Raw genomic sequence first — 12,557 nt, 5'->3', positions numbered from 1 at the left:
TGTCAATATGAGCTCTCTTAGGGTGGGTAAGGACTTTTCTGCATTTAATGGGAGAGTTTAGACCACCCACATTCCAGGACGACAAGTTAAGGGTCTGTGGAGTGTCAGACCACTGAGAGCCCGACTGTGCAGATTGCATCTTTAACCTATCCCCACACAGGCGAGATCAACTAGACCAAAGGTGTGTAGAAGGAGAGTATAAAAAAAACTCCTCCAAAACCATCAAAAAGGAAGTCTGACCCAAGTAATAAGTTCCCCTATCCCATACTTGCAGGATGGGACATTGTGTGTCTAGAAAAATTGCAAAAGTTAAAAGCAGATTAGATAATGCATTACATTTTTTGTACCTCAAAACTTTTCTAATCATTTTCCTAACCAAATTCTGTGTATGATCTCTGGAGATAATGCCAGAGATCACAGAATCTACAACCAAAAACATTTGTAACATAACTAAGTCTATACGTATATTCATATATTGAGAATTCACGTATCAATAATAAACAGATATTACATAGTCATCATGTATATTAGTAGCCATTTTACATTTTGTTGACTGACTGCAGAGCATTATATCTTTCAAGTTGGTGCCCTAGGGAGTGAGCTAGCACTAGTTGGTGCCCTAGGGAGTGAGCTAGCACTAGTTGGTGCCCTAGGGAGTGAGCTAGCACTAGTTGGTGCCCTAGGGAGTGAGCTAGCACTAGTTGGTGCCCTAGGGAGTGAGCTAGCACTAGTTGGTGACCCTGAATGTGAAGTCAACACCTGAAAGTGTTTTTTAGCTGTCTCCGGATTTTCAAAGATTAGTATTCGACCATTCTCCACCACTCTAAGCTTAGCTGGGTAAATGAGGGCAAAGCTTTTATTGTTGCCAGCCAGGAATTTGCAAACCGGCGCAAATTCCTTCCTTTTCTGTGACAACATAGCCGAATAATCCTGAAATATTAGTATTCTATTGCCCTCAATCTCCAATTGCTTTTTTCGCCTAAATGCTATCAAAATTTTTTCCTTGTCAGTAAAGTCTAAGAATCTAGCCAAGACAGGTCGTGGTCTAGCAGAGTTCCCTCTTTGATTGGGCCTAGACGGTGAGCTCTTTCTATATGTAAATTGTCGAATTCATCATGCAAATTTAGGGCAACTATTAGGTCCTTTCTGAGGTACGAAAATAAGTCAGGTCCTTTCACTGACTCTGGGATACCAATGAACCTAAGATTATTCCTTCGGCTACGGTTTTCCAGGTCATCAATTTTTTCTTGCATTTGTGACCATTTTCGTGAATCTTGTTCAGACCCATTTTGCAGGGCTAGAACATTATCCTCCACATCACTGGTACGTTGTTCCAGCGTATTTATTCTGGCCGTATTTTCTGCTATTTTAGAGATAGCTGCATCAAAAGTATCCTGAATAGCTCTAAATTTTTTGTCTATTATGGGAAGGAGGGTATCTAGGATAGTTTGAGCCGTGTCTGGACCTGGAGTATTTGCAGATCCAGTAAGAGAAGTTTGGTCCCCCTCCTCCATCTCCCCCGCGGAGAGGGACGAGGAGGGAGAGGAAGCACCCCTTCCCGCTCCAGGTTTATTTCTGCCCCCTTTAATTTGGTCAGGCTTATTATTTGCATGTTTGGATGAATTTTTACTACAATATTTCTCCATGTCTAAGCAAGTCAAATGCTAATGTAAGGAGTTGGTCACAGATCTGTTAGGGATTGTTAAGTCCGGAATTCAGTAGCACGTGACTATAATTATGTTGTGAATTCTCTTATCTTACATTGAACTGATCACATAATCAGGGGAAGAAGTGTTAGTATACAAGAATAACAGATTATTTTCTAACCCTAATTAGCCATTTCAACAGCGTCAAGGTTATACTAGGAAGTAAGGAAAAAAAGAAAAACATCTACATGAATTGTCAAATTAAACGCTTATATCAATACTTCGGATCTATTAAGAACTATATGGTAATAAGCAATATAACATGTGTAATTATACGTATCCAGCTCCAGGAATGCTGCAATGTTCATCTATGCTCCGTAGGCCCACTTGTGTGGCCAGACTCCGGGGAGAAAGAGTAATGAAGAGATCTGTTAAAACGCGGTCATCCAGGTGTACCGCCCTCCGGAAGTCCCTGTGTGAGACTTTTAGACAGTCATCTGAGCAGGACGTGTCTCCAAGGTCTTAACTGCTATCTATTCTCATGAACATATTGTTGTAGGTGTCAACTTGGATCAGGCAGTCCTATCCAATACAATCTGTCCAGACTCTATTTTGCTCCGTGTGTGCAGCTGGGATTAATGTGCTGAATGTTTGCCTTTAAGGTGTCATATGAAGGTATGTCACTCTGTCTCAGGCACCTCGCGAGTGAGTCAGGTCGATCTTGTTACTTCTGCAGCAAAAGGATCCTCTCAATATCTTTCAGCTGTCCTTTCCCAGCTCAAATAGCGTGAGGTCTCCAGAAGCGCGGCACACCCAAACTTGTTTTTTTTTTTTCTCTCTCTTTTTTCCTTATTTTTCTTTTTTTTCAAATTAATTAATTAGAAGCTGCGCTGGCGACATCCACCGGAAATGAAGCTCCGAAAACCGGAAGTACGGGTCTAACAGATCTCCCTGCTCGTCACATGAACCCAGGACTCCGCCCCCCTCGGGACCACGTGATCTCTCTGGGTCAGCTCGTTTGCTTGCAGCTTAGTTTCTCAGCCACCCGAAGCGCTCCCGCCACTCAATGAAACTCCCAGCATCCACCACAAGAGTCGGCTCGCCGTAAGAGAAGACCGAAATGGCGCTTGAGGACTTCCGGTCCGCGCCGTCGACACCACACAGCTCCCTGGAATCAGTAGAGTCGCCCGGACAGGAGCCTGGACATCGCCCACAGCAGGTAAAGTACCTTCTTCCTGGTCCACCGCTCACAAGTCGGCTCTAATATGGCGCCTCTCAGTGTTGCGGGGCTTCGGAGAGAGTCCTCTTTTGGAGGGTGATCAATGAGGGTCAGAGGAGATTCAGCCCCATGTATTAGCCGGTGGGCAGGTCGCTAGGGACTCCCGTCGTATCTCCCAATGTCAACCCACAAATCACAACTGTGAGTCCGCGGCAGCTGCCGGAAATGTAGATGATATAAATATCACCAGTTAGCTGTCAAGAGCTCCCTAGGTTAGAAGGACTATTTTGTTGGTCGGGGTAACCATATGTTGCCAGTAAATAGGGTTTTTTCAGCCTTTATGTGAGGAGCTCAAGAGAGATGCGACCGTCTTGTATGGCTGCTAAGCCACGCCCCGACTTTTGCATTTTTATCTACAGTAGAAATGGCAGATCTGTTGCTGGCTATAGCAGTGTGCTGGGGGAAAAAATGTTGTGTGTATGTTCCTTGCAGGATAACCCCACCCTTTCAAGCACCTGTTATGGCCTATAAATTGATTTGAGCAGCTTCCACTTCTGTATAAGTTACTGACAGACAAGAATTCACTTTATTATTAATTAACCACTAATTTACTTACCAAATACTAATGGACAACTATTCTATTTCTTTCTCTACCCTACACTGTTCTTTGTTTCACAATTTCCTTTACACTTCTTAACTAGTATATGCTGCATTTTACATTGTTCTTTATTCTTTTTGTTTCTATAAAATCTTGTTTCAATCACGTACACATACTTCCCCACTCTAGCTCTTTTCTCCCACTTAACATATGGTCCTTTTTATTCTTTCTTAAGTACCAATTTCTTTACCATTCTCCCACACACTGTATAAAGTAATGACCAAAAGTTTTGAGAATGACACAAATAGTATTTTTCACAAAGTCTGCTACCTCAGTTTTTATGATGGCAATTTACATTTACTCCAGAATGTCATAAAAAGAGTGATTAGATGAATTGCAATTAATTTCAAAATCCCCTTTGCCATGACAATGAACTTTATCGCAAAAATAACATTTCCATTGCATTTCAGCTCTGCCACAAAAGGACAAGCTGACATCAGGTCAGTGATTCTCTCAACACAGGTGAGAATGTTGATGAGGACAAGCCTGGAGATCACTCTGTCATGCTGATTAAGTTAGAATAACAGACTGGAAGCTTTAAAAGGAGGGTAGTTCTTGAAATCAGTGTTCTTCCTCTGTTAATCATGGTTATCTGCAAGAAAACACGTGGAGTCATCATTGCTTTGCACAAAAAGGGCTTCACAGGCAAGGATATTGCTGCTCTTAAGATTGCAACTAAATCAACCATTTATCGGATCTTCAAGAACTTCAAGGTTAGAGGCTCAATAGTTGTGAAGAAGGCTTCAGGGCACCCAAGAACATCCAGCAAGCACCAAGACAGTCTCCGAAAGTTGAGTCAGCTGCAGGATCGGGGCACCACCAGTGCAGAGCTTGCTCAGGAATGGCAGCAGGATGGCCTTGTTTCAAGAAGGCCAGCAAAGAAGCTACTTCTCTCCAGGAAAAACATCAGTGACAGACTGATATTTGCAAAAGGTACAGGGATTGGACTGCTGAGGACTGGGGTAAGGTAATTTTCTCTGATGAATCCACTTTCAGATTGCTTGGGGCATTTGGTAAACGCTTGTCAGGAAAAGGAAAGGTGAGCACTACCATCAGTCCTGTATCATGCCAACAGTAAAGCATACTGAGACCATTCATGTGTGGGGTTGCTTCTCAGCCAAGGGAGTGGGCTCACTCACAATTTTGAACACAGCCATAAATAAAGAATGGTATCAAAATATCCTCCAAGAGCAACTTCTCCCAAATATCCAAGAACAGTTTGGTGACAAACAATGCCTTTTCCAGCATGATGGAGCACCTTGCCATAAGGCAAAAGTGATAACCAAGTGGCTCGGGGATCAAAACATCAAAATTTTGGGTCTATGGCAGGAAAACACCCTAGACCTTAATCCCATTGCGGACTTGTGGTCAATCCTCAGAAGGCTGGTGGACAAACAAAAAACCCACAAATTCTGACAAACTCCAAGCATTGATTAGGCAAGAATGGGTGGCCATCAGTCATTATGTGGCCCAGAAGTTGATTGACAGCATGATAGGGTGAATTGCAGAGGTCTTCAAAAAGAAGGGTCAACACTGCAAATATTGACTCCTTGCATAAACTTAATGCAATTGTCAATAAAAGCATTTGACACTTATGAAATGCTTGTAATTTTTCTTCAGTATACCATAGCAACATCTGACAAAAAGGTCTAAAAACACTGAAGTAGCAAACTGTGTCATTCTCAAAACTTTTGTAGACTTTGTTTCCTTTATTCTGCCTGCCACCACTTCTGCCCTTTTACTGCGTGGTCTCTTATGCTCTCAGCTGCTCTCTGTTCATTCGCTCAGCTGCTCACCATCCCATCCGTTCTTCTCTTCAATGCACTCCTCATATCTCTCCTCTCCATTCGCTTAGCCTCATCAACTATTGGATAGCTGTTCCTACTTCAAATGCCACAGCTCAATACATGTTCTGAATGGCTGGGTCACTCCAGCCATCTGAATTATAAGGAGGTGCAGCTCAGTGCTTCTTACAATGCTCATCAACAGTTGATCAGTGTAAGAAGCGGGGAGTATTAACCACTGCTTTACTGTCTGGTGGCTACAATACTATCCCCACTTAAGGGAATATGATTGTTAACATAATGATTTCATATTGTAATACCTTTTATAAATTACACACTTGAGGGTTGAAAAAAAGGGGTAAATATATAAAGCCCTACTTTCGGACCCAATTAGGCTGTCACAGGAGTTTTCCTGGATGACAATGCTGACATCCACAAGCACATGGGGTTGTCTAATGATTAGATGAGTATTATTGAGATTGCATGAGAATAAGTAATTAAAATCAGTGTAGTAACATTATGTGCATAGTTTAAGTGCAATTAACCCTAGTGCTATATCTTGTGGATTTATTATGTTCCCTTTGTTTACTTATTGGAAAATGAAGAAATCTACAATTAGATACTGTTGTACAATACAAGGCAATGAATCACTATTTGCTTATGTTAAAGAAAAAAATAAAAACGCACGGCTTAGAGAAGTAAAAGGGCAACAGTGCATACTGTTTCCATGGCAACGATGAGTGTTATAGCTAGATTTTATCTACAGGAAGTATTCTTGTTTCATGTCATGGCAGCAGGTGATTAAGCCAAATTAGAAATGATTGACTTGAAACATCTTTCAAGTAAAGTGGGAAAACAAAATCAGAAACGTACATTTTATTAATAATAGCTGGATACAATAGACATGATCCTTAAAAAAGTAACATAGCCCTAATCATAAAGTTGTAAAAAAATGCTTCTTGCAGAAAGCAACACATCATGGGGGCATATTCAATTAGGTTTCTGGTCCGCGGCACCGGAACGGGCCACAAAGTCAATCCACGGTACCCCAATAACGTGGATTTTCATGCGCACCCCATAGGGTTACGTAGGAAAATCTGTGTTATTACGGTACAGTATTACTGGCAATACTGCGCAGGTTCTGTGGTAACGCGCATTAATGTGGACCGGAAACCTAATTGAATACCCCCCATGGAGTCTAAATTTATTTATTTATTTTACAATTTGGAGGAATCTATGGTGTACACATCATCATCATATAGGTTACAAAAATCAAACGCCTAGGGCAGCCTTTGAGGAAGTTCAAAAATACTGGGGAACTCATATTGGTTTCCACAAATGTGACATTTTATCTAGCTGACAGAATATAACTAGCATTGTATCTATGAAGAAATCTCTCTCTCGGAATCTAATTTACGATCTCACAATTAATTAAAATTTAGCTACTAATGGAAAAGAACATATATATTTTGGTAGTGAGAATCATAGACGTGATGGAAATAGGATAAACTAGTATAAACTAAGTCAAACACTGGTTCTTGCAAAAGAGGACAAGAAACAGAAGTGAGGTAATTAGAGGCCAAAGGACATTGTGCATACATTCTTCTTACCTCTTGCCACTCAACAACAACCCAAGCTATTCTATTTTCAGAGGACTGATACACATTAATAAGATTGTCCAGGGTGGTTTAGGAGAAGATAAGATCATGAGACTAAGAATTGGTATTCTACTGAATGGTGAGACCTGCAGTTCAACTTGTACTTATGTTTTAGTATATTAACATATTATACTCAGACTGATTTATTAGCTACATATATCACACCTTTACGGTTTCTCTTTAAGAGATCTCAGTCTCCTACATATTTTTACATAAAATGTCCATGCTCGGGACTCTCAGTTTGCCATATGCTCAGGAATAACATTTAATTAGTTTGTGGCACAAAGCATAATATCTATAATATAAATGCTTAGTGGCGTGTTAGTCTGTCTGTGTGTGTGTGGGAAAAATAAAACCAAGCTGCAGCGCCACCTGCTGGGCGGAGTTATACACTGACCTTCTAAATTCTTAGTGTGTGTGTGGAAAAAAAACCTCAGAAAGGGCTGAAATTTGGTATACTAAGATGTTTTTAATTTGTTAATTGTTAAAAGTGTTTATAAAGATTTAAAAAATATATATATATATTTCTTGAAGGAGAAGTGACAGTTGAGAGTGGTTGGTGGTTGCCGGGGGTGACAGTGGGAAGTGGTTGGTGGTTGCCGGGGGTGACAGAGTGAGAGGAGTGTGATACTCAGGACCGCTGAGAGAGATCCCTGTGTCTGGATAGACATCTGGATAGATGTGGCGATGAAAATGAAGGATGAGGTGATGGAGAAGAATGATGAGGTGGTGACATGTGAACAAAACCACGTTAAAAAAGGGCGCTTGCGTCGGGAAGTAACGCTCTTCCCCTGAGGAGGCCTGGGCTATGGCCCAAATGCATGACAAGAACCTTTTTAACACCTTAAGTAGCTTGATTTGACTAGAATGCATGAGTATCATGCACGGGTTAACTTGTAGTAAATATGTTTCAACAACTCCTTCATACAGTTCTTAGATCATCTCAAACATATAAACCAAGCAGAACCCCCAAACTACAATCAAACCCATAATTTCTTGTTAGTATTCTATTTCTGTCCATCTCTTTTTACAGTACTGAAAGACCAAATGAAAGTTGTTCCAATATGATATAGCATACCTCATACAACACTGATGTGTTGCCATGCAACAGTGGTCCGTAGCAGATATAGGAATGACCGACAACCCAGCCCAAATCAGATGCAGCCCACCATACCTGCAATGGTATAAAACAAAAGTAAAAAATGAATTAACTTGCTAACCATATGTAATAGAAAAGTAGTAGTAAGATACAACGGTTTTATCCTAGAAATATTAAGTGATGCATAAATAGGAAGTGCAAAAAAAAAAAAAAAGATATAAATATTCAGAGAGATACAGGGTCATTTTGGGGAGGGGGAATAGGGAACAGAGGAGCGGAGCTTGGGAGGTGGATCCAGCATTTTCAAGGTATATAAGCTCTAGGCCACTGTTCTGCTTTCTCATTGCTAGAGAGGAGGCGGCACTAGAAGCAGTCATTAGGATCTAGCAGGCAGCTCCCAACATGTTGATTTGCTCATAATGTCAGAAAACCATGCATATTATTTCCTCTCTGACAGAATGAACAAATCTGTGTGCAGTGAGCGGTCATCTAGATGTTAATGACAGGTATCTGTGGTTCCTTCCTCCTAGCATTACATTAAGGTAGCGGTTCCCAAACTTTCTCAGTTCAAGGCACCTTTAGGGTCACAATAATCTTTCCAAGGCACCCCTAAGCCATAATGATTACCGGGTGGTCCCATTTTTAAGTAGTTGGGTCAAAAATGACGTAAGATGTATTAAGGCCCCTTCACCATCACACTGCGCCCCTTCACCATATTACTCTGCCCCCCCCCTTTCGCTATCGCACACTCTGCCCCCCTCCTTCAGCGTCTCTCTCCGTGTCCCCCTCCTTCAGCGTCTCTCTCCGTGTCCCCCTCCTTCAGCGTGTCTCTCCGTGTCCCCCTCCTTCAGCGTGTCTCTCCGTGTCCCCCTCCTTCAGCGTGTCTCTCCGTGTCCCCCTCCTTCAGCGTCTCTCCGTGTCCCCATTCAGAGTGTCTCTCCGTGTCCCCATTCAGAGTGTCTCTCCGTGTCCCCAGAGTGTCTCTCCGTGTCCCCATTCAGAGTGTCTCTCCGTGTCACCCTTCACTTCCTTTACTTACCTTCTTTCCTGACGTCCTCTCTGCTGCTGTTGCTCACTGAGGCTGACGGACGTTATTACATCACGCCCGGCAGTCAGTGATCTGGCGCTGGATGATTGGCAAGTTTTTTTTTCTTCTTTTTATTGCTAGGGTGATCAAGGCACGCCTGTGGCAGCGCCACGGCACCCCAGGGAGCCGAGGCGCACACTTTGGGAACCGCTGCATTAAGGGGTAAGAGTCTGCTCTATGCAGCTGTCCAATTGGGAGGTCTGTTTTACCGGCCAGTCACCATAGGGCACTCTATTGTTGTCCCTGGGATTAAGGGGCTGCCGTATTTATCAGGTTGTAGGCGACACCAACATTTTTATGCAGATTATTTTTATGCAATTATTTTAAAAAATTTGATGTGGAAACCATTTAGATAGCCCTAACATAACATAAGGTTCCTAGGTTTAATTAATAGGTTTAACTTAAACTTCACTTCACTACAATTGTAATCAAACATAAAAAAGTCCAACCTTACCTCACCACTTTTCATGCCATAGACAGCAGACATTGTCCAGTTCAGCATCACAGCATACCCTGCTGTACATCTTACAACACCCTAAATTCAATGAAAGCCAATAAGTGTCACTGTATGCCATGATCACACGCAGCACAATAAACCACCAACATATGTTCAACTCTACAGATGAATATACAACATAAGGACATCTAAAATGAAAGAACAGAATATAAGGCATATCAATTACAACAACTTAATTCCCACCTTCAGACAACTAATAAGAACAAAAACATTGTTTCATCTTCTCCCTTTTCCATATTTGACACTGTTTATAGTTTTATTGCACTTGAGTAAAGTGTGGATACAACTGTTTGACTGTGTTGACCAGAACTGTGCTTTATACAAGGAAATCAAATATAAAAACGGTTCCTAGACTTTATAAATGCTTTTGGGGAAAACTTGGAAGAGAAAGCAACACATTTATTAAAAGTAACAGGATGGCACATACAAGTCAATAATTAAAACTGCGCCAAGGTGGAATCATTCTAATGAGATTTAAAAGATGCAGATAATCTGGTTTGCATCACCTTTGGCAGCCCTGTTGTACCGGATGTATAGAGAACATACAGAGGATGATCAGAAGGCACGGGAATACAGTCATGTGGACGAGCTTTTGCTATCTCTTCGGTCCAGTCAATATCGCGGCCAGAAGTTAGATGGACTTGTTCCTATGAAAATACATACATATTTCTGGAATAATCATTGATCAATAAAATCTATTCAAATAACACTCTCTTAACGCTAGAGTTTAGTAAAGTGTACACTAGATTATTTTTTCTGCGTTTATCTTTCCCTGCAAAATACGGTATAGTAGTTTGATCCTACTCTCATGGTTTATGATAATCAGATTGCACCAGGAGTCTGAATTCTGGTAAAATCACCATCATAAGTTAGATATTTCCATTAAAAATCTGAACACGAGTGAAACAACCAAAATTTCACTTAAAATGGGAGGGTCTGTATTTAATATGATTAGAAAATATGACTTGCAGTACTGAAAACCATCACTGTCCAGAATACTAAAAATACAACAGATAATTGAAAAATACATATATTTACAATCCTTCGTTATTATGGAATAAGTATTTATTATGGTTTTAGGGAAATAAAAAAACAAACAAACAAAAAAAAAAAGCTATCACACCCTATCCCGGTTTGTCATGTAGTCCTGAAAGTACGGTAAATAATGTACCTTCTGAACTAAATTGTTTCTTGGCTTTATGTTGGCAGTGTAACCAAAATATGGTCCTATGCTACATGGCCTTCCACTAGCAGCAGCAGTAAAGAGCCATTCAATATGCAGACTTACCCCTTCATGTACACTATAAAATCAGCATATCCAAGACTATGGAAATTAAGAAGAGGTGAGTGAAAAAGCCAAAAGCTGGAGGAAATGCTGACTAAAGTAGGAAACATGATGACTGCTGAGGGAAAGTGGATTTACTAAGGGTCTCACAATATATGAAACCAGGGCGGGCTGGCCCGGAGGGCAGGGGGGCAGCGCCGCCCCGGGCTGCTCAGTCAGACAACTATTAGGGCCGGGGGGTAGGCCGGCCGCCCCCCGGATGCAACATACCACATTTTTATCCGCGGCCGCATCTGATGACACGAGATGCGGCCGCATCAGCGCACAGGCGGGCGCATCACATGACACGGGATGCGGCCGCATCGCCTGTCATGTGATGCGCCCGTCTGTGTGCCCCCCAGGCTTCCCTCTCCCAACCCGCGCCTGTATGAAAGTCACAATGAATGCGTGCCCCAAGACTTTTTCTTAGTAGTTTTGCTATTGTATGCTACATGGTCTTCAACGGCAGTACACAGCTGATTTCACCAACTCGTCCTCCTTTTTATCATATGGGGGATAAGGGTGAACATTGAAGGGCACGTACAGAGATGGATATACACTTTCTTTGCATCAGATACGCATTTCCGTACGGTGCATAAAAAAAAAAAAAATTACACATATATGTCCTTATGTAGACACTGGTACATCTACCTCCCACAGAGGTAAATTCTCAAAACATGACCTGTTGGGGTACTTGTGAGCCAGAGATAGGAAACCTGCTCTGGATGGCTGTACATGTAAAAACATTCAGTAGTAGGCAACAAGTTGATTTATAGACATGATCATTTATCAATCTCTGCTTTAAATATCACTTGTGCACTGAAAGCAGCGATGATTCATTCCGGGAGTCATACATGGAATGCATTTACGGGCCTTTCATTACACATATATTTTATGCCTTCTCTTATATCTTACCCATCACCTCCTCTTTCTTCGCCTGCTACCTCTATTTTCTCCCAGTTAGTCTTACAGTCTCTTACTACCCCTCCACTAGAATGTAAGCTTTTGCGGGTAGGGTCCTCTCTTCCTATTGTCCCATGTCTGTCTACTGTAGAGATGGTCACTGACCCCCGAGTTTTGTTTTTTTATTCGGTTTTGGATCTGGATTACCGTCGTGTTTTGGTTTTGCAAAACCGCCATTGCGTGTTTTGGTTTTGTTTTGTTATTTTGTTGGAAAATCAATGTTTTTGGGCCTAAAATAACCCAATTTAGTGCTCCAACTGTTTCATAGATAAGTAATCTAATTGTAGAGGTAATAAATCATCCAAAAAACAGTTTAATTCCTGGTAGGTAGGCCTTCATTTATTATACACACAAAACAGATTGTCTTCCTCTCCATCTATGCATATTGGCAATGCAGCCATCGTCTTTGGATGTATATTACACCCTACACTTATAGTTAAATATGTAAAGAAATGGAAAAATGCAGTTCGCTTTCTGTCTCTATAGGCCCCCCTCCACTTGTTTAAAAAACCAAAAAATTCAGCCGTTATAGACTGTACAATATTAATTGAAATGGACAAAGCCAGTTTGGGGTCACTCTGTCTATGACACCCTACCCTTAA

At 41.5% G+C, this 12,557-nt stretch overlaps 1 protein-coding gene across 1 annotated transcript in view; it reads right to left on the bottom strand.

The window, feature by feature from the left end:
* Nucleotides 1-12,557, bottom strand: part of ACSS3 (acyl-CoA synthetase short chain family member 3) — a 187,775-nt gene that overhangs the window by 52,137 nt on the left and 123,081 nt on the right. The window contains exons 7-9 of the mRNA XM_075209354.1: nucleotides 10,175-10,315; nucleotides 9,606-9,686; nucleotides 8,044-8,139 (exon numbers count right to left, since the gene is read on the bottom strand). Of these exons, the coding sequence (XP_075065455.1) occupies nucleotides 8,044-8,139; nucleotides 9,606-9,686; nucleotides 10,175-10,315 (318 nt within the window). The remainder of the gene's footprint in view (nucleotides 1-8,043; nucleotides 8,140-9,605; nucleotides 9,687-10,174; nucleotides 10,316-12,557) is intronic.

This window comes from Mixophyes fleayi, chromosome 4, assembly GCF_038048845.1.
Source record: "Mixophyes fleayi isolate aMixFle1 chromosome 4, aMixFle1.hap1, whole genome shotgun sequence".
NCBI lineage: Eukaryota > Metazoa > Chordata > Amphibia > Anura > Limnodynastidae > Mixophyes > Mixophyes fleayi.
The sequence above is the reverse complement of the archived record's forward strand: the minus strand, read 5'-3'. Positions and strand labels throughout refer to the sequence as shown.